This window comes from Platichthys flesus, chromosome 14 (assembly GCF_949316205.1).
Source record: "Platichthys flesus chromosome 14, fPlaFle2.1, whole genome shotgun sequence".
Lineage (NCBI taxonomy): Eukaryota > Metazoa > Chordata > Actinopteri > Pleuronectiformes > Pleuronectidae > Platichthys > Platichthys flesus.
Window position 1 is genome coordinate 12,531,213 of NC_084958.1, and position 21,709 is coordinate 12,552,921.

At 42.2% G+C, this 21,709-nt stretch overlaps 2 protein-coding genes across 2 annotated transcripts; both read right to left on the reverse strand.

Annotated features, from left to right (window-relative positions):
* Positions 1-526: 526 nt before the first annotated feature.
* Positions 527-8,461, reverse strand: fndc7a (fibronectin type III domain containing 7a). Its single transcript, XM_062404909.1, has 14 exons — positions 8,405-8,461; positions 7,895-7,913; positions 7,460-7,717; positions 6,547-6,801; positions 5,878-6,135; positions 5,529-5,783; positions 4,962-5,216; positions 4,245-4,502; positions 3,549-3,806; positions 3,082-3,336; positions 2,385-2,648; positions 2,268-2,291; positions 1,772-1,808; positions 527-1,094 (listed from the first exon to the last, which is right to left on the reverse strand). The coding sequence occupies exons 1-13, from the start codon at positions 8,459-8,461 to the stop codon at positions 1,777-1,779; spliced, it is 2,448 nt and encodes an 815-aa protein (XP_062260893.1). The 3' UTR covers positions 527-1,094; positions 1,772-1,776.
* A 4,303-nt stretch (positions 8,462-12,764) lies between these two features.
* Positions 12,765-21,059, reverse strand: LOC133968845 (protein AKNAD1-like). The gene is given in 21 exon segments (XM_062405064.1): positions 12,765-13,037; positions 13,177-13,342; positions 13,436-13,550; positions 13,930-14,025; positions 14,140-14,280; positions 14,598-14,653; positions 14,787-14,969; positions 15,076-15,190; positions 15,284-15,498; positions 15,575-15,666; positions 15,796-15,955; positions 16,361-16,549; positions 16,900-17,075; positions 17,294-17,486; positions 17,575-17,708; positions 18,340-18,399; positions 18,475-18,623; positions 18,919-19,024; positions 19,114-19,227; positions 19,278-20,365; positions 20,861-21,059. Coding segments are annotated over 21 exon segments (3,918 nt in total). The 3' UTR covers positions 12,765-12,866.
* Positions 21,060-21,709: the final 650 nt, after the last annotated feature.

Genomic DNA, 21,709 nt, shown 5'->3' on the forward strand with positions numbered 1-21,709 from the left:
TCGAAGAATGTTATCAAGCTGATGATAAGCTTTTGTATTTCAATTATAAACCAATCTGTTTAACTTTATTTCTATAGCACTTTCCATAAAATACAAAGAGCATTATATAAAGTGCTTTTAATACCCTCCCTATCCACGAACAGAGCAAAATGTGCAGGAACTGAAGAAAAACTATCAAAAATTTCATAAATCTCAAATGATAAAATGATAATCGGTAAAGATAAAAAACTGAAGAAATGAATAGATGATATTGAAAAGTAGTGACATTCTGCTCCATTTTATTCTTACTTCTAACTCTAAAGTTTGACAGTTAAGAAAGATAAACAATGAAATAAGCTGGAGATGTTCAGTTATATTTAGTGTTTTTTTTTTTTTATCATACTGTGCAACTCAGTGATAGTCAACTCATCATGTATTCCATAAACCAAGACACCAGAAAATGTCTACCTCTTGTATAGGAGAGAAATAAAATGACAGAACACGATGCTGTAATGCAGAAACAATGTTTTTTATTGTTGTCGTCTGTCAAGTCAGAGAAAACAAATCCAGTGAAATCAGAGGTAACACTGAATCTGTCTTCAGCAATCTGATCAGACGTATCATCCACTTGGCATGCATGACTCCAGGCCACAGTGATGGATACCTGCTGCCCTCCTTCTACCTGTGACCCTCTTCTCAGGTCAACAACCTGCTTCACAGCCCAGATAAGACAGCAGCCATAAGGAGGTTTTCTACTTGGAGAAGTTCTAAAATGTAATTTCAAATTAGTTCTGTTTTCACATGATAATTGCCATGATTTCATGTGAGGGTGCTCACTGACAAGTTTCCATTTTTGCCTCCGATGCATTTATTTGTAGATAAAGTTGCGTTAATAATAGATAACTGTCCGAATTGTACAGCAAAAATATAAAATTTGAAATTGTTTAATTCAGTCGTTCAGCTTTTGTTTGTCATATTTATTCAGCAGAAACGGTTTGTCAGACAATTTGGGATATTTCCTAAACAAGAGTGATATTTCATCTGGTTATACTAGATTCTCCCAGGAAACAGTCCTGTGTCCATGCTGGTCTGTTGGTGGTGGTGGTGGTTGTTCACTGTAGAGCAAGAAAAATACGAGAGAGAGAGAGAGAGAGAGAGAGAGAGAGAGAGAGAGAGAGAGAGAGAGAGAGAGAGAGAGAGAGAGAGAGAGAGAGAGAGAGAAATAATCAACATGGACTATTTGGAAAGCCTGGTTATGCATGAGATTCCGTTCTTATTCATCTCACTCAAGAAATGGCTGCTTTGTCAGACTTGCTAATAAATAAGTATCATCTTACTACCACTCATCATTGTGTCATGTTCCCACAGCATATCTCCATCTTCATTTACCTGAGTTCCCCTTCTCATTGTTTCCAGGTTTTATAGACAAGAAATGTACATTGGTGTAAAAAGACACGTGATGTCCCAGACTTAAAGATAGACAGAGATCAGCCTCGCATGTGCTATCCGTCTATCTGCTCTCTCATTCACGACTATTGTTATACCAGTGCCCTATAGATAGAGTCAATTTATGGATACTGGTGATGTTGTCACAATTTACCCTTCAAAGTAAAATGGACTCTTACTGTGAAAGAAGCCTTCATCACTTTCCTTCACATATGCTCACAGTCAACGGTGGGATGTAAAGAAAAGTGTGCTGATTGTCTCAGGATGTTACATAACTCGGTTTTCATGTGGTCTGAGGACAGCACGGTCTGATATCAGGATGGAGATGAGTCACAAAGAAACTTACGACATTTAATCCAAGCTTCGTCTTCCACGAGAGATTCCTTAAGAGAGAAAGAAAGAGATGAGAGATGAGTGCAGCAGAAACATTTAAACTGCTCACAATCTGATTAGACTTTAAAGGAACAGTTTAGCATCAGGGAAATGTGCTTGTTAGTTTTTTTAGTGAGTGCTCCTGAAGATTGAGTTTTCAGGAGATTGGGAAGTAGTCGGGCTCTGTCCAAAAGTTATCTAATAAAGTGATTGTGCCAGTCCTAGAAATTAGATGGCACAATACTCCCCCCAAAGACAGTGGGCAATTTGTAGGTGGACGAGAGGGGGATCCCTAAAGTAAAAAAAAAAAAAAGAACATGCCCCTTGATGACCTACCAATTCTGCCATCCCCTCCCATTTATAAATCCTCATGTAACTTTTAGCAAGAAAGTAAACAAGTGTAAAAACCAAAATGCCAGACTGTTCCTTGAACTACAGCTAACAAAGGTGATGAGGATACTCAGCCATACCAGCATTACTTCCTGGGCAGGGAACTGAGAAAGTGAAAAAAAAATTGAACACATATTAAACACAAATTTAAGAAGACTTGTGTAATTAATCATGTCGGAGTCTACTTTGTGACCTACCCGAGTATTTCCTGGGCTGACAGAATTGGACTTTGATCCTGTTCTGGGTCACTGGTGCTACCACTACTGTATAGACATCCCCACACGAATCCTCCTGGATGTCACAATGTGTTTGACCAGCAGCTGCGACGCAGGTGTAGTTTGCTCCTGTCCCATACAACTCTACACTGTGGTTGTGGATCTGAGAGCCAGAAGAGCGCCAGTGCACCCTGAGAGAGTTGTTGGCCGTGCGATATAGCTTGATGCCCGATGGACAGCAGGGACCTACAAAAAAGTGAATGGTGTTTTAAGCAATCGAAAAATTGTGTGGGGGCGTTCCGATCGTGTTTTATGAGTTCATCTAACTTGACTGGCTTCTGGTCAAGTTCTGCATCCTACAAAATTATCTTATTCACCCCATTACCTTTGGACCTCTTCCAACACTATACATCATCCCCACAATATGAAATTCCTCTGGAATAGATCCAATCTCTGGAAAAAGGTTGATAACTCCTTAAAAGGCTAATCACCTCGTATTTCCAGGAAGTATTGCGATTATTACTGTTATTTTAACTTTTTTTTTTTTCATTTCATTTTATTTCATTAATTACCTTATTTGTTTTCTTAATTCTGTAAATTGACGTACTTTGAAAGGTGCCATATAAATCCAATACTCAATATTATTACATCCAATGTCAAATTATGTGTTTGTCCTCACTAGATGAGAATCCACGATACTGGCACTCTGACTTGTGTCCTGTGCTGCTGATGGCTTCCAGGTGGACGCTGTAGTTGGTGCTACAGGTGATGCATCCCATCAGGCAGTGGGAGTCCATGGTGTGGCATTTAGCGTGTCCTTTCGAGGATGTCAGTGAGGTGATATAGGAGCGAGCTCCATGGCCAGGCGACCATGTCACGTTGGTCATCGCCTGCGTGACCTGGGTCACATTCACAAACGCTGGACAGCACGGACCTTGGGGAGAGGAGTATAGAACGATAATCAATATTGTTGTGCATCTGCGTAAATAGTTACTTGGATAGTGAGAGGGACTCAAATAACATCTAATTACCTCAAATAATTCAAAACATGGCTCCTTCAGACACATGTGTTTTAAACTATTTACTGTAATATAATTGATTTTGAATAAACAATAATCCTGGTGATAACCAATCATACTGTCATACCTGTCTCCAAAGATTTACTGTATCCGGGTAAACTCTGTCCTACAGCTGTGGTGGCCACTGCTGTGACGTCATAGATCGAGCCGCAGGGCAGCTGTGTGAGCTCACATGAGCTGTTTCTTGTTTGGCAAGTGTGTGTGTCGTAGTGTCCAGTGGCAGTGATTTGGGAATTTGTATTGGGTGTGTTTGGGGTGGTGATGTGGACTCTGTACGTGGCGTTGTTTGTCTGTGTCATATTCAGGATCTCTGGAGAGCACGGAGCTGTTGAAACATAGACAGAGATTAAGGGAAGTCACAATGAAATCTCTCAACTCAGAGTGAGTTCTTAGAAAAAAATTACAAATTTGGTATTGTTTGGTAAATAGGCCTACACCCGAGATTAGCTTAACTTCTATTAGTGTAGATGGAATTTGAGTCAGAAACACAGCTAGCCTGGTTACGTCCAACGGTAACAATATCCGTCTATAAAGGGTCCTTCATCTTCATTCACATTTTATTTTACATACGTTAGATTTAACTGGTCTAGTTCTTGGCAAGAAACCAAGCAGGGAGATTTCAAAACATTTTAAACTATTCCTTTAACGCAGTATTTATTTGGGTTTACCTGTTCACCATGTTGCATTTCATGAGTATGCAAACAGGTGTGTATTTATTCACCCTACAGCTCACCTCATGTGTTTTATATCAGCCTTGTCATACCTGTCTCATGTGTGTGTGCTGTGCAGGTGCGGTTGCATCCTCGAGACTCGCTGCAAGGCGTGACTGTCACAGAGTAAGCTGTGTTGCACCTCAGGTCAGACAGGGCGCACACTGGCGCTGTGTCGTTACAGTGCACAACGTCGTTGGTCTGTTCTGCTGTTGTCTCGTACAGCTCGGCCCCATTGACCGGGGACCACATGACCTCCAGGGTTTCCGTGGAAACCAGCTGTACGGTAACATTCTGTGGACAACAAGGAACTGGGGAGATGGGGTGGGAGGAAAATACAAAAAATTGGTGAGAATGATAATAATACTCGGTGAATATATCTTTATATCTTATTTTTATATATTTTCTTGCACCTTCCACATCGCCATTGTTTCACTTCATGTAAGCAGAGTTTGAAGTGTGATCCCACCGCAAATTGTGTTCCTCTTAATGTAGTGAATATTTTGGGCTTGTACTATCAGAAGAGGGTACATGTCTTTTTGTTGGAACCAAGTCAGAGGCGGTGATGTCAGATAAACAAACCCGGAAGTCAACAAACAGGATGATATGGATTTGGGGCTTTTTCTTATGTTACAAAATGATGTTCGGCTGTTAAGGTTAAGTTAATGAGCTGAAAATACAAAACCAGTTGTAATTAACTTTGACTTAAATACAAAGACATGTGTTGGTTGGTGATAATGCATGTGGGTGCTTCTGTGTGGTGGTCCTACTGGTGGTGTAGTTGTGGACCTGTGAGGCAGGGCTGGAGCCAGCCTGGTTGTAGGGGAAGACGGTGGTCAGGTAGGTGTGGCCACACATGCAGAAGAACTGGCAGGTGGTTTCAGTGGTGTTGCACGAATTCTCTGTCCCATCATCCCTCTTTATGAAAGCTATGTAGTACTCCACCAGCTGCACCTCATCCCACACCAGCGAGCAGTTGCCTGCCTCAGGCTCCTCCACCCAGATGTTCTCTGGAGGACATGGGTCTGGCAGAGAAAGAGGGATGGAGGTTCAGGGAAGAAATTGGACATCGCTTTTTAAAAGGTTTTTCATGCTCTAAGATTTGAAAAGTACCAGTTTCATGTTGTGTGGCAAGTATACAACCACAAGGAGATGGTTATCTTAGCATAAAGACTAAAATAATGAGGGAAGAGCTAGCTTGGCTGCGGCCAATGGTTACTTACTGCTTCTTCTGAGCGAAAGTGTGAATAAAACACAACATTTCTGGTTATGTTCAGGATTAAAAAATGTGTACGTAATATGCTTTATGTTGCCGTTGTTGTATGTGATATACCCACATGTCAGATATTCAGCTGGGTTTGAGGGGCTGCTGGAACCGGCTTCATTGTTGGCTGTGACAGTAAGAGAGTGGTTCTGGCCACACTCCACATTTACAATGAAACAGTAGCTGTTAGCTGTTGAGGTACAGTTTTGTCCATCAGAGGTAAGGGCGACGTAGGTCTCTGCTCCCTGCACTGGCACCCAGTACACAGCGAGCCCAAGGGACCGACCTTGAGTCAACTGGACAAAGGCCACATCTGGGCTTGGTGGACCTGAAAGTGAAAAACCCATAAGAAAGGATGTCACCACAAAACATACCTATTGGGATTTAGTGTAGGTTTTCAACTTATCTCTTATCAGGCTTACGTGTGATCTGGCAGACAGTGAGGTCGTCTCCAGTGCGACCATCAGCGTCCCAGGCTGTGCCCTTGATACAGTACATAGTCCCTGCTTCAAGACCATCGAAGGTCACCATGGTGTCGGTGGTGTTGACTTTAGTGCGGGTGCTGGAACCCTCTCGGATAATGCAGAGTGTGTAGAGGACGGCTTGCTGAACCGCGGGCCAATACACAAGGATGGTGTCGTTGGTCGGGGAGGTGGTGTTCAACTGTGGTGCGACCCCAACTACAGGCAAAGACAAAAAAGGACTAATGAGGAGTGGAAAATCAAATTGGAGAAACACATTTCCTACTTCTGTGCTCTGTATCCCATTTTTTTGAAAAATTTATAAAATAAAACAAATGAATCCCTGTGATTATGTTACATTCCTTTCTTCTTCAGGGCGGGAGACGACCTAGTTCTCATGGTTTCTCTTTTCATATCATAAGAACAGTATGGTGCAGAGGTGTGGATACAGTTTCCACCCTCCTGATTTGGCTGCAAAGAGCAGGGACTGTGTGACAATGGGCATGAAATGACATGCCGCTAGGGCCGGCGGAGACAGATAACAATCTATTGTCGAGCAGCAACAACAGAAAGGCTGCGTTTCACTCTCCACACACTGATAACCATCTCTAATAAGCTTTTTATCCGTACCTGTCTTGGCCTCAAAGTCAATCGAGGGCTGGCTTCTCCCACCCGAGTTGACAGACATGACGCTTATCATGTAGTTGGTGAGGGGCTGGAGAGACATCACGGTGCCGGGGGTGCTGTTCACCTTGGTCTCGAAGAAGAAGTCACCTGACTCTGCCCTCAAGATGTAGTTGGTTGCCCCGGGGACCTCTTTGAACTCGACGGTGATGCTGTCGCTGTGTTTGGAGTAGACCTGTGTGATGGTGGGCACCTCAGGAGCTGGAGGGGAAAAATCAGTTAAATAGTTCGACTGTCAACCAAAGCATTTTTTATATTACAGTTATTGATAAAGTCGGGTCAGAATACTTTTAGGATTGTCTTTGTATTTTCTCAGTATATATAATATATGATAAATGCTCACGTAGCATGTAACTAAGTACATTTAGGGTACTTGGTTTGAAGAAAATATACATTGAATGAAGTATTTATGTGTCTAATAAAATAGTAAAGTTATTATCTTTATATTTCTTTTGCAATACATTTAAGGAAATGTAACATTGTAGTTTTTACTCTTACATGTTTATTTTTAATGCAAATAATGGGAGCTACAGAATGGTTGGCATGTCAATGAAAACCGATTATTAATTGATGATCTTAATATTTTATGATCGTGTTACAAAAACGCAGATACAATTAACTGGTCTATGTCAGCGATATAGACATAGACCCTTCTTTGAACTTTATGTACATTAATCTAATAATACTATGGGGTACGTTTGTTTCAGTAATACTTTTTTCATTGATGCACTGTTACTTTTAGTTGTGTAGAGGATTTGAATACTTCCACTGCTATATTAAGCAGTACGTATTCACATTTCCGTTTGTAAGAATAATAAAGTACCTGAATCTAAATCACCTCCTTCTTGTAGTTACTGACCTGTTTTCTCCTCAGTCGACGCGCTGCTGAGGACATTGAGAGCATTGTCCATGGCCTCTATCCGCACAGTGTACAGCGTGTTTGCAGACAGGGAGTTGATAGAGCCCATCACAAAGTAACCACTGAACTGAGCGAAGACAGGGTATTTCGAGGAGTTCTTGGGGGTCGCCGTGATCTTGTAGGAGCTGGCACCAGGCGGCCCGCTCCACTGCACTGTCATGGTCTTAGACGTGACCGCAAACACTGACAATGTCATGTCTAAAGGGGATAAGAGAAGAGAACAATGTTGGGATATCTTACAAAATACTTATATATATTTATTTTTTAGGGGGGGGGGGTAATAGTAGTTTGTATTTGAATAATTAAGGGATCCATTATCCAACCTTGTGGTTGTCTCAAAGTATTTAAAAGAAAGTGTAGAATTAGATGATTTACCATTTTCAGCTGCACAAATCTGAAAAAGACGAAACATGTCAAATTAATGCATGAAAAGATGAAATAACCCCGATGACAAATGGCAGGATACAGAGAGATGTTTCGAGACAAAGACATCATTCCAGGGCTAGCAGCAGGCTGTTGGTATTTCACATTATGTTCTAATTATGACCTGGATCATGTTCTTGCAGCATGAGAGGCAGCAGGCTGCACATTACTTTCACTCAACACAGATTTCAGGGCCGGTCGGTGCAGGTATTTCTTTCAGGTAGGGATGAATTTGTCTATTCAGCTACAGTTGGGTATGCCACACACACTTGTTGAAAGCAGTGACACTCAAAAGAGCCAGTGTTCATGTGTTTGAAAAGTCCTACAACTATTCACTACTCTCTATCTGGATATATACAAAGTGCACAATGTTAAAAACAGGAATATCTGGTGTGCCCCGATGATATTTAAGTTGCTTTCTGAGGTGTTTTGTTGCTCCATAGAAAATAAATGTCCTCTTACCTCTGTAACGGTCAATAAAAGTAAAAGTTTCAGCATCATTATCTGAGTTGCTCCCATGCCTTCAGCCTTTCTCTCTGTTGTACCACTGCCTGGAGGCGAGAGGTGTGATGCTGTTTCTCAAAATGACTTGAGGGAAGCAGCTCGAGCTTGATATTATAATTTGATTTTTTCCCCCCCTCTCTCTCTCTCTCTCTCTCTCTCTCTCTCTCTCTCTCTCTCTCTCTCTCTCACTCACTCCCTCCCTCACTCAGATGAAACGACAGGTCCTCTATTGTTTCAGCAAATACCAAAGAGCCCAAAGGCCGTAACTCCTCCCCTCGGGGGGTGTATGAGTGGCGTATGAGAGTGAGAGGAGGAAGCTCGCCTGTGATAGACGAGGGTACAGATTGAAAGAAAAATACACTTTTTAACTTGTTTTTGCGACCGCGACCTTTGAAATACAGAAAGTAGCAAAAATAGTGTTTATTTTCTTAAGTCTTTTGTTTTTGACGTCCCATTAGACTATGCCTACTCACACCTTACATACAAATATAACATGATACAAGTGATGACCTGTTTCTGCTGCTGGCATTCAGAGCGTTTAAAGTTTCACCAAAACAATATTTGATCTCTCCTGGTTTTTATGTCCATGATATTTTGTTATAGGCGAAACAACTTTTGACCTCATTTTTTATTACCTATTGAAACGTACACCAGAAACTCCTCTAAGGTAATGTGAAATATAAATATAGATATTATGTCGGTTCTCATTAAAATAAAACATTTTCGATTGATGGTCTTGGACCCTAGGGTGCAAACAAAACCCCAGTGGTGGACAGTAACTAATTTATTCAAGTACTGTACTTCATTTGACGTACTTGTACTTTACATTAGTATTGCCATTTATCCAACTATCTACCTCTATTCCACTACACCTCAGGAATAAATGTAGATGTTTTTTACATTTCATTTGTGTGACAGCTTTAGTTACTTTTCAGATGTCAGGGTAAATTATATATATCATCATGTGTTGATGCTGAATGATTGATCTGAAGGGTGAGGTCTTCCTTCATATGTTTAGAAAATAATAAATATATAAACCCTTAAGTTAGCCTCTTAGATTGGCTGTAAAATGACAGAGTGGAGGAATACTATAGAGTAAAGAATGTGAATGCTTCTTCCATCATCTGCAAAACCCTGATTCTTTCTGAAATATAAAACCATTAGAATGAAAACTAAATAAGAGAAACATGCAGCCTTATGTTTATGTAACCACACGTTTAGTTTGTATATATGCCTATGGGAAAAATGTTCTATAGAAGTACAGAATGTACACTTTTTGAGCACATAATTGGAGTTAAAGGGCCAGAGCCAACTTCTAAGCCGACCCGCTGAAAGGTATAAGTTTTGAACAGTAGTCTCTCTATCACCCAGTGGCATGCTGTGTGCGTCAGGTGTGTATTATGAAGATTGCTGGGAGGATCCCTGAGGACCGGCTTGGGACTAACTCTTTTGTGAATGAAGGCCAAAAGGAGAAAGACAAATTTGACTTCACACGCATGCGATAATCATCACTTTTATAGAATTCACAGAACAAAAAGCTACGGTGTCAAATTTCCAAAATAACCTGTTCTAATGTTTTGTTCATGCAGTAAATAATGCTCCAGTGTAATTCAATACAGAGTAAAAGATGGAAATGTTTGTATCAGTTAAAAGAGTGATCATTAAACCCAAATTAAGTTTGTGTAAGGAGTACAAATGTTCCTTAGGCTTTAAATTACATCAGCATCACTGATATGGCTGAAGATTCTTAAGCAACATGAACAACATTGATGATATAAAATAAATTAAAATGCCTTTATTCGATTGATAAAGAAAAAGGTTGATCAACTGTCTCTTTTCTCTTTGTCTACTGAAGTCACCGATCACTACCACATCACAGGCTTCTGGTTATCTCACTTCTAAATTCATGAACACCTGAGATGCTCTTGAGAAGGCACACGCACCCTGAGGGGCTTTACAGGAGCTGATCAGTGACCAGCAGATAACCAGTGTGGTGAATGTGAGCAGGGCCTCTCTGCTCGCACTGAAATAGTCCTGATTAAATGATGAAGAATGTGCAAGAAAAACTCTCCTCGATGAAGAGAAACTCATTAATTGAAATATATCATGTCACAATTGGAACATATACATTATAATAAATTGTGTTTAGTGCGAATATGTTTCCTTTGTCTTTGTTCAATTGAGAAAATGTGCATGTAATCAGTTTTTTCCTTAGACACTAATCTAGCTATGTAAAGTTACTGTTACACTGTACAGGGACTTTATTTGATTGTGAGTCAGTCTTATTTTATTAGACCAGAGTTACTTCTACAGACCAACAAGGTCCAAATAGAAAACAACCGCTCTTCTACTCTTCTGCATTCCAGATGCCTCTGCTTTCCACTCCCCAAAAGTTATTCATCCAAAAGTGGAGCTTTTCTAAAAATGTTCACTTTGCATAAAATGGTGACGTCCCTTGAAATCAGACAGAAACTCCCAAACAGAAACATTCACAAACAGGATCTACCCTCCAGATCTGATAGGAGGGAATATCAGTGACATCCTGCCTTTTGTGTTTTTGCTTTTACTGAAAAAACACAAAGCAAACATCTTATGAAGAGGTTAGGGTTACAAAATACAAAATACAACACTCTGTGCTTTGACCTCTGATCAGGCACAGACAACAATATATCCACTCTGTATACTGAAATCATCAACAGAGAAGTAGAAAATGTAAAATCACAATATGGAAAACCAGAACAAATGTACACTCACATTAAAGAAGTAAACGATAGACTGAATGGTGCTGAATTGGATAAATGCTCTTAATTAAGAGAGAACCTTCGCTGGAGAAATGTTAGTTAATTGAACAAAGTAAAATATCAACTCTTTGGGATTGTTTTATCCAATTTAGCTGTCGCTTTTTGTAATATAAAAAGTGAAACATCTTCACGAAACACAACCAAGTCAAGTTGCCTAAACTCCTGACGATACCATGACATGGATGAGTGAGAACCTTCACAGATACTGAACTAAATCCTATCACAGATTCACATGTTACTCCTAACCTCATGCAGGACCTCAGAAATTGAGTTCAGGTCAATGTTAATGATGGAAAAGGTCCTTAAAGGGTAACACAAATGTGTACACATACACAAATACACACACATCATATGCAAACCCCCAGCGGACCATTTAGGCTGCTCTTTTGAGAGTCCGTTTTTGGTGTCTAGTACAGTTACACAACAATGACTGTTAAAAGACACTCATATCCTGATTGGTACTGCTGAAGATTGGAGTATTTTACTGCTCGTGGCTTTTCAACAACAGTGGATCTTTGAGATAAATCCATCAGTAATGCTCCACAACCTTGTTAAGTAAAAGTGCTTCATCATACGTTCGACATCAGTCCCTGATGGGATGGTCTCATCAGTAGGAGTGACTCGACATTAGGGTTGAACAGGTAAACAACTGGTTGAGGAGGCACTGTGTCTAGTGAGTCATGTTGGTGATCCACAGGTTAGGAATCACCCTGAGAAGAAGGCTCCCTGCTCCCTGAACAATCGGACTGGACGGCGCTGGAATGTTGTTTGGACACATCTCCTCTACTGATACCCCTCTTCAGAACAACAGAGAAACCCAATACCCAACAACAAAAACCTGAGCACAGCCCGGCAGCAGCGGAGCCGCGATAGCGACAGGAGCCGGGCCATAAAGCCAAAGTACAGAAACTCGGTAAGAAGACACTGTGGTGCGACGGACATTAGAGCCGTCGAGTGAGCACATTAGCTCCAAGGAAAAAAGTTGATACTCATTTGAAATAAAGGCGTACAGGGTTTTTCCTGAAACACAATAATACCAATCCGACCGAGATTTGATTTGATTTAACTTTGTCTCTTTGCCCTGTGGCTGGTGTGGGTATCGGATTGCTAAGACTTTGGAGGAAGAAGACAACAAGATGTAGGTGAGACAGGTGCACTGACTTGAAACATTGGGCATAGAGCTTGTGATTATTACTTCATCTGCTGAGTGACCTCTTGACCCATAAAGATCACAAATGTGACCATTTGCATCCTTTTGCGTTTTCAGTCATGGGAACATTGTTTTACCTCTTTCCAAGTATGGTGGAAAGATGCTTACAGACAAACCAACGGATAAACAAACAAACAGACAGTTGTGAAAATAACCTCTTAGGTGGGGGTAATAAAAAAAGTGCTGTCAATCAACAAAAACTCCAAAACCCTAGCAAAATGCATTTGAGGATATAATTTAACACTTTATTTTGCCTATTACAAATTTAGACTTGTGTACAAAACAATAAATTTAACACAAACAGCACCTTAAATAAATCAAAATGATAGACAACTCTTTATAATTCAATGAAAATATATTCTCCATCTTTTATCAGAGATGTTGGCAGATTAGTGGACAAACTGGGATGTTAGAATGCAGGGTGTTTCCTGCCCCCTAGTGGCTGCGTGTTGTGCAGTTTCTTGTTGAGTTGAGCTTTGCCCAGGTCAGCTGACAGTCTCTTGGCCATCCGGTCCGTGGTCCTTTTCATGCTGCGGGCCACTTCAATAGCCTGGTCCAGAGTCCTGCTCATTTCATCCTCCTAGAAAACAACAGCAAACGTTATCATGAGCCACGTAACATGTTGATTGGACGGCAGCTAATAACTGCTCTCACCATGCACATGCTCCTGTTTATAAACAACTCTACACATGCATGTGATGAAAGATGAGGGCTCTCACCTTGCTCCCCCTGCGTGTGCCTGTCCTGCTGACAGTCTTTGAGGCTGCTGACCCCGGGGACAGTGTCCGCTGGAAGAACACGTTGCTGGGCAGGAGAGCTGAGTCGGACTGGGTGGAACGTTTCCTGTGGTTGGACGTGGACGGTGGAAGCTCTCTCAGCTTATAGCTGGATTTGATGACAAGATATTGAGATACTATGACACAACTGTCACCTTTCAACGAGTGGTGTGTTTGTGTTGCCCATGAGATGTGAGTTCACCTGGCAGGTAGGCTGCTGGAGGAGCCGTAGCCGACCTGGAGGAGAGGCTTCTGGAGGGCCATGGAAGAGAGGGGAGACCACCTCCTCCTGGAGTAGAAACTCTCCATGACATCCGCTGACATGAGAATCAGAACAGTGTGTAAACAACTAATACACAACATTGTGCATATTTACAACCCTGTTTACAATATCATGACAGACACACTATTCTCCCAACTGACAAGAGAAACTAATACAAATATATAGAAAATATATGAATGATTCTTAATCAGCCATATATTTCTAGTGATAACAGATGACAGGAGATGATGATTTGTGTCTATGTGTCTATTTTGTTTCAGAGTTTGGCTTCTTGCTTCATTATTCATTGAATTAAGGTTCACTTGTCCATTAAAGACAAATAGAGCTGATAGGGTCAAATTTATGTGGTTTCACTGAATCACAGAGAAACTAAAATGTTGATATTTTGAACATCAGATGAGAAAGCTACTCACGCTGTGGTCTTTGATCGGCAGAACGGTTAGAAGCTCCACCTTTTAACATGGAGCTGGTCAAACCAGAAGTTTTCACTGAGTAGTTTCCCTCTGACCCTAAAGGAGTAAAATGTGTTTTGTTTTTTTTTACTTTGGAAAGAATATACTCTAATAAAGTATGAACACAGAAATGCAGAATGTACTTTAATGAAATATCATTGAATGCCTGACCTCTGCTGGACAGTAATGGCTCCTGAAGTTTGTACTGAAACTCAGGCCCAGACCGCACACCGCTGCCTCTTCTGCTCCCTGCAGACGAACTGTGGAACTGCAACATGATGTCGCACCCTGCTGTGTCCCCACGGTCTGTACCTGGGAGCAGATGATCAACAAGGAATGAATATCGTCAGAATTATCTGCCCGCTGATATGTAGAGACACACTTGCAGAAAGGAAAGGGATTTTGCATTGATTTCATTTTGGTATTTTCTCAAATTTCCCGGGGGAATAATTTACTAATCTTACTGGGAAGAAATCAGGCACAATTATGGAACTGATTTCAAAGAGTCTGTATAATTTGGTGCAGTATGAATTTACTGAATCTTTTCTGTTGGGCCTTAGCAGAGGTCTACTATGTCTCTCTTTCTCTTCTGAGTGACTTAGTGTATGGCCACCATGTCAGTGATTTACCTTTGCTTTTGCTGGGATCCATGTCTGAAGAAATCCAGTCCTCTATTCTTGTTGGACTGGGAGTATAAGAGTAAGAGTAAGGACACAGTATAATACAAGTTTTTCACCTGGTTGTGAACCAATTTAACTTAACACAAATACAATCTAATACTGTCCTTTATCTTCATTCATTGCCAGGATCAGGTTCACCTGTTAAAGCTCTGTCTGAGGTGAGTCCTGGCTCTGGTTTTCGATCTGCGCTCCTGACGACCCTGCCTGTACTTGGAGGTGAGATAGTCCATCTTCTGTGCGAGGTGAGGCAGCTGAACCAAACCCTCCTCCAGGTCCTTCTTCAGCCTGGACACCTCTGACTGCAAGGCCAATATGGCCTCACTAAACACACAAAGAGAGGTTCACTGTGTTATCTTGTTGAAACAACTGCTTAGGAGTAGTGAAGCAGTCGGCCACCACCACGGCTGGCCCCTGAGGATATGCTGACCTATTACAGGAGCAGGAATTCACTGGGCTGCCTCTCTCCTCTGAATCCATGGTAGTGCTGAGTACAGGTTCAGAGACACAGTGACTGAGGAGCGCAGGCAGGCCGGGGTCAGATCCTGTTCAGTAAGGGGGGAGAAGTAACTCATCATCAGAATGAACAAGCAAAAACAGAGCTTTGCATTGTGATTGCAAGATAAGTGTTTTCTTACCCTGTAGCCGGACTACAGGTTCCGTGGTGGTGCTCTCCACCCACAGGTCCACTGCAGCTGCCGCACCACAGAACTGCGTTTGGAGCGATGGGTTGGAGTCAGACCACTGCCGGATATTCAGAGACACTGGATGGATGGTTGTCTGCAGGTTGGAGCAGGAGCCCTCACCGTCTGAGCTGCTTAAACCATCATAGTGGGACCGCACACTGGAAGTTGACACATCCAATCAGTGTTATTCTACCAGGACCCATGTGAAGTGGATCAGTCAGTGAATCCATTTTTTTTTACTTTTCGATGAGCAGGTTTGGTTGAAATGATCCAGAGGCTGACAGATTCAAGTAAGAGCTCCCAAATCCACTGTCTGTCTCCGGGCTCACGAGCCGCTGCACCCCACAAACACAACGTCTGGTTAAATAACTCAATAACCACTGCAACTCAAGCAGCATCCCTGATAATCTTGAAGAGCTATAAGAGGCAATTGTCATTCAAGCCGACTGTTATCTGTGACTGACCTGTGGTGCACATGAGGAGTTGAGAGGAGGCGCTGGGTGGCCCTGGGTGTCTGAGCGTTTGGATGCATGAGAGGAAGAGGCGACCTCCACGGCCAGACTCACACCATCACCCAGATCACATTCACCCTCAGGGATAAGGACACTGTCTGGGGTGCAACATCTGCAGCCACAATAAAGACAAGGACATTTTGAGCTAATTAATGAAAAACTGTAAATGTGGAGGCATTTTTTCAGTCTGTGGAGTTTTCCTTAATAGTATGAAGGCTTTTCCTTGTGCAGTGGATGCATCTTAAGACTTCAGTAGAAAACTAATCTGCATGAGTAAATCTGGAAAATGTACATTTTGGTCTGAATACAAATGTTGTTTTATGTGCATTGTCCCTTTTAAATAAATAAACACAGACTTAAACATATCCTAAAGTAGCTCACTAACTCTGTGACAGATTACAGGACAGATTAGTTGTATGACCCATCAATTATTTCAGAGGAGAGCAGTATTAAAAATGTTAAAGGCACACTTAGCTCTTTGATACGTTCGTGTAGACTTTAGCATCACAACACTGACCTTTCAGGTGTCCGATCCGTCTGTCTGGAGGTTGAGCTGGTTCTGCTCGGGTGTGCTAAGATGTTACCATGAACTATCCCCTCTGACAACACAGAGCTCCTCTCCTCTTCATTGCCCTCCTCCTCGTCATCTCTCTGGACGTCCAGTCTCTCCAGTGAGCTGCTTAAACAAGATGGAGAGGAAAACCAGCTCACACCGATTCCAAACACACTGGTCCCTCTGCACGGTGGAAACCTAACACCAGCACTGTACCTGTACCCGAAACACGATCTGCCCACGGGAAGGCCGAGAACGTGTGTATTATCTGAGCACAGACGCACAAACAAGCGCCACTCACATCGTTTATAGCAGGAGACAATAATGACAATGGAACATGCACAACAGTGGTGTATTATATTTGCATCCTAACCAGGATATCCACTCTCATTTGATTGTATGGTATACACATTGTTAATCACAACTATGAGGAAAAGAGAATATTATTATGAAATGAATAGGGCATTAACTACAAAATAATGCATGATTGAATTTATTTTTACCGTGATTGACAGTTGTATCCAGTATTTTTCAGTTTAGAGTCAGCGGTTATGAGCTCTCTGCTGTGCTCCTGTCCATCGCTCTCCTCACTGCTCCTCTCCTCCACCTCCTTCGCTTCTTCTTCCTCTGTCTGTGGCTCCATCTCAAAAGTCAAAGTGGAAAATCCTGCACATGGACCCTGCAACACAGACCATTTGTGGTTGGTGTAATTACACAAACATGCACAAACGCCAAGGAAAGAGGTCGGCACAAAATGTCATCGCGATCAGTCCAAAATCCATTGAGACCTTTGACTGTGGACCAAGTGAGGAGCTGACATTCTTTTCAAACAGCTCAGCTCCTAGACCGGCAGAAACTGTACTGGTACCTTCATGGGTGTGTCTGTGAGTTGGTTACCTCGTGCAGGGATGGCGGAGGTGAGGGGGTGAGCATGCAGACAGAACCGGGCCTCACATGCAGCTCGTCTTTCATGGGCATGGGAGTGGAGGACGAGTGGGGTGGGGAAATTTGCTCACACAGGTTTTTGTCTATCATCTCCTTTATGTCGTCGAGGTGCATCCCTATCCTGAATATGTCCCCCTCCACCAGCCTGAGCACACACACCAGGCACACATGAATGGCTGCACGGACATGATACTAACACATTTACATGCTGGCGATCGTAACGTCTCTTGAACCTGTCTGGGTCAAAGCTGCCGGTGTTCCTGGACAGACCCATGTAGTTCTGCATCTCCAGTGCTCTATGCTCGTCCCTCGTACTCATGTATTTCCTCTCCAGCTGGTCCTGAGCATCCATCATGCTCCTGAACATCTGACAGAGGACACAATTCACATTTAGGGAAAAGCAAAAAGGAAAGTAGACAGAAACATGACACTTCCCTTAAAATTACTAAAAGAAAGTGCTAAAAATCCAGATTTCTTATAATTTTTCACTCCAAGTCATCATAAATGCCCTCCTTACCTGTCTAGAGCCCAAAACACCTGACCCTGGCCACTATTTGTTTGACCTGCTGCCCTCAAGAAGGCGCTGCAGGTCACTAAAAACTCAAACCTCCAGACTCATGAACAGTTTCTTTCCTTTAATTGAAACTCTTAATCAACACACATAATGAAAACTGCCTCTAATAACCCTGTTCTTATCAACTGTGGTGAACTTTGCAATAACTTCTGTGGATTGTGCAATAATGTGGTTGTAGAACGTTTTTGTGCAATCTCATGATGTGAGGAGCATTGGCACTTTATATTAACGGTTTTCGTTCTTTTTATGAGTGTGTATTTGATATCTAGTATGATTAAATTGTGTTATATGTTGATATGCACCAAGTGGAGCGGCACAATCATTTTTGATTTTAAATAATGCAATAACAATATAGTATTTCTATTGTATTCTATTCCTTTATATTTTATTCTAAAGAGTTCTATTCTAAGTCAACAGTTCTTACCATTTGCTGTTCCTCGATGCTTATCGACATGTTGCTGACAATCGTTTTTATCTCTTCCGCCTGGGTAGAAGAAGGTTTGATAATCGATTTAGATATTTTGTTTCATTTGGCAGATTGTCACTATGTCAAACTTACTTTCTGCATGAACGTGCTGATGATGTCTCTCAGCTCAGCAGTCATTCTTTCCCCATCACTGAGACCCTCCTCAGGCTGACGATGGGAAGCTGCGATCACCTCTGTGGTGTTTCTCTGCGGCACCGTTCCTCGCCTCTGACCAAAGTGTTCTGCAACATAAAAAATAGAAAAGACAGTAAAGCATGTCTGATATAGTGTACATTATTTTCAAATGTTCAAATAATTACAAATTGCATTTAACATATCAGATATTATGTTAAAAGTCAAATATTTGTGTGATTAGTCCAGTTTACACTCCTTGATTTGACTGCTCGATAGCAAAGTAAAGGTGTTTGTGTAACCAGAACAGTGTCATCTGACTCCAGTTGTCACTATGGAAACCAGTTGCACTTCACTGCAAAGCGGTGATCCTTCATAAGATCAGATGACACGAAGACATCGTACCTGACGGGTGAAGATGAGGAGCCAAGGATCCAAGATGGCTTCCCTCGGCTAAGTTTCTCTGATGATCATCATCACACTCAGAATAAAGCATTAGATCTGTGGAGGGCTAAGTCCGTAAAAAAGTTTATTAAATAGGTAACTTGCATCAAAAATTGACATCTAATTTATTTGGGATATTTTTTCGGTTTTACTTACATTGGTTCCTAGTCTCATTTGATCAATGAGGTTGTCCGCCTCAGCAAATCTGTTGAGTAATTTATCATACTCAGCCTAAAGAAATGAGACCCCGGTTAAATGTTAGTTCTATGTCTGGGAGCACAGCATTCACATACATGTTATAGGAGGAAAAAAAATGTCACCTCATCCTTGAAGACATAAGCCTTCTCTGGCTGCGGGCCGGAATCCTCCAGGACTCTGCTGATCAAGTCTAACATCCCTGGAGAGGACTGAGCTCTGTGCATGGGGCTGGGGGTCGGAGGAGCAGGTCTGGAAGGGCCACTTGGAGCTTTGGGGATCTTTACCTTAGGAGCAACTTTGGAGAAATCAGGGAGGGGGTAGTGGACTTGACCTTGACCGTACTTCATCTCACAGAAGGACCTGGTGCGCACAAGAGGGGCTCTCTGAAACTGATCCTCTTCTTCAGACTTTTCCTGCACCACTGCCTCTGTGGCAATGTTGTCTCCACTGCTCTGGTTTGAGTCTCTGCTGGATTTATCAATGCTCCTCTCTAAACTTGAGCTTTGTGATGCAGTATGACTCCTTTCATCAGTCCTGTCAGAGAAGATCTCAGAATCACATGCAGGGATCTCTGTGTGGTTGTTATTAGTTGCAGTGCTGTTGCATGTGGGGGCCCAGCTCGTGCTCTCCATTAGGGACACCTCCGGCAGGGTCTCTGCATCGATCAGCCTACCCGGCCGCAGCAGCTCTTCCTGGGTGAAGTGTCGCAGCAACAACTGGTTAATATCTGCAGGACTCGGGCATGGTGGCGCAACATCGCTAGGCTTGGACGCATCAACACAGTTTACCAGTTTGGCACCTTCATCCTCTTGTGACAAAGTTCCTGGTTCATCAGAACCAGAAACCAAACGTTCAGAGGTTTCATCTCCATCTGCTGTTGAGAACTCAAGCAGACCAGGACCATCAGGACTTCCACCAATAGTCTCACTTCCATCGGAGCTGGTGTCGCCCTCAGTGCTCGGTGTCTTGTTGAAGTAGGGGCTTGCAAGTTCACCATCATAAGGCAGGTCCTCCTGATCCTCGTCACTGGTATCTAGCCCTGGGTCCTCATTGCCCTGCTTTAACGGTAGCTCATCTTGCACAGTGTTTGGTCTTTGGACAGACTCATGTAAGACACTGCTCTTGGTCTTGAACTCTACCACCCTCTCACTTGGACTGCTCTCAACACTTGACTCTGAGGAGGAGCCGTCCAGCGCTGACAACGCGCTCCCTGCAAAATAAAGGATGTCAACAACGAAAAAATGCTCAATTAGGAGGTCACATGAACTATTTCATTTGAGATTCCTCTTTTCAATCATCTGTCCACAATTTGACATACTCTGAATCTGCCACTTCTGTCTTTTCCCTTGTTTGAATGTGTATAAAGGCCTACAGTCCGCTCGTTAGTAAGTACCAACTTTGCTCATGTATTGTATTACAGATGGTGTTATGAATGAATAAGTATATTCACTCAGCAGACACTGTAGTTGTAGAAACACAGTTTGTGGGTAAAATGCCACAGCTTGATATCCCTTTTCTCAGTTAGAAAGACAGGATGACGCACTAGACTTAATTGTTCTAGTGGAGTTTAATACACCACAAAGGTTTACACAGTGAACATGTGTCATGGAATCTAAAACAACAAACGCTGCATGAATGTAAAAAGCAAGCAAATGTTTAAAAGATCAAACGTAAAGGAATTTTTGCTGGTGACCCCAGGACTTACCGCTGAGATGGATGCTGGCCCCTGAGGCAGGAGACTCTACCTGGGAGAGATGCAAATCCAAAGAAGCCTCTAAATCACTGAAGTGCAGACTTTCATCCTCACTCAGGTCCACGAAGATGCTCTGCTGGATGCATCTCTCCCACAGCACGGTGGATCCCTGCACATCCCCGTCCGACTCCTCTGGGTCTCCTCCCTCCATGGACTCTGTTTCTCCACAAAAGGAAAATATAAGTGGACGCTGGGCTCACCCTCTTTTCACCTGTGTTTCAGACAGAAGAGGTAATAGTGGAGATCCTGTGGAGATCCTGCTCAACACTTAGCAACACAACTTGTGAGGCGACGTGCTAAGCTGCCAGTTATTCAACAATCCATACATTGTGTGGACAGAAGTTAGGTTACATACAGTAATTGTGTGTGTGTGTGTGTGTTGTAGTGTGTGTGTGTGTGTGTGTCGAGGTAATAACACAAAATTACGTGACATTTTCTTGTTTAATTTAGAAAGGTTAGCATGGATATCATGTATAAATTAACTGATAATAACTGCATATTAGCCCTGTGTTATATTAGTAATTGTAGAATTACAACTAAACTGCAGTATTTCAATCTAACTTTTAACCCTAACCCTAGTATTGAAGCATCTTATATATAAACAGATATGTTTTGCCTGGAAAATATGTAAGTAATATATTAACTCTATCTGTCAAATAAATGTAGAGTTAGAATTGTAGTGTAGTAAAATACAAGTATAAGTAAGTACCTCAATATTGTACTTAACTGCTCCAGGCTCCAAGCTACTGCACTGAAAACCTAACACGTGCAATCCCCAATCCCTTTCGACACTTCAGGACT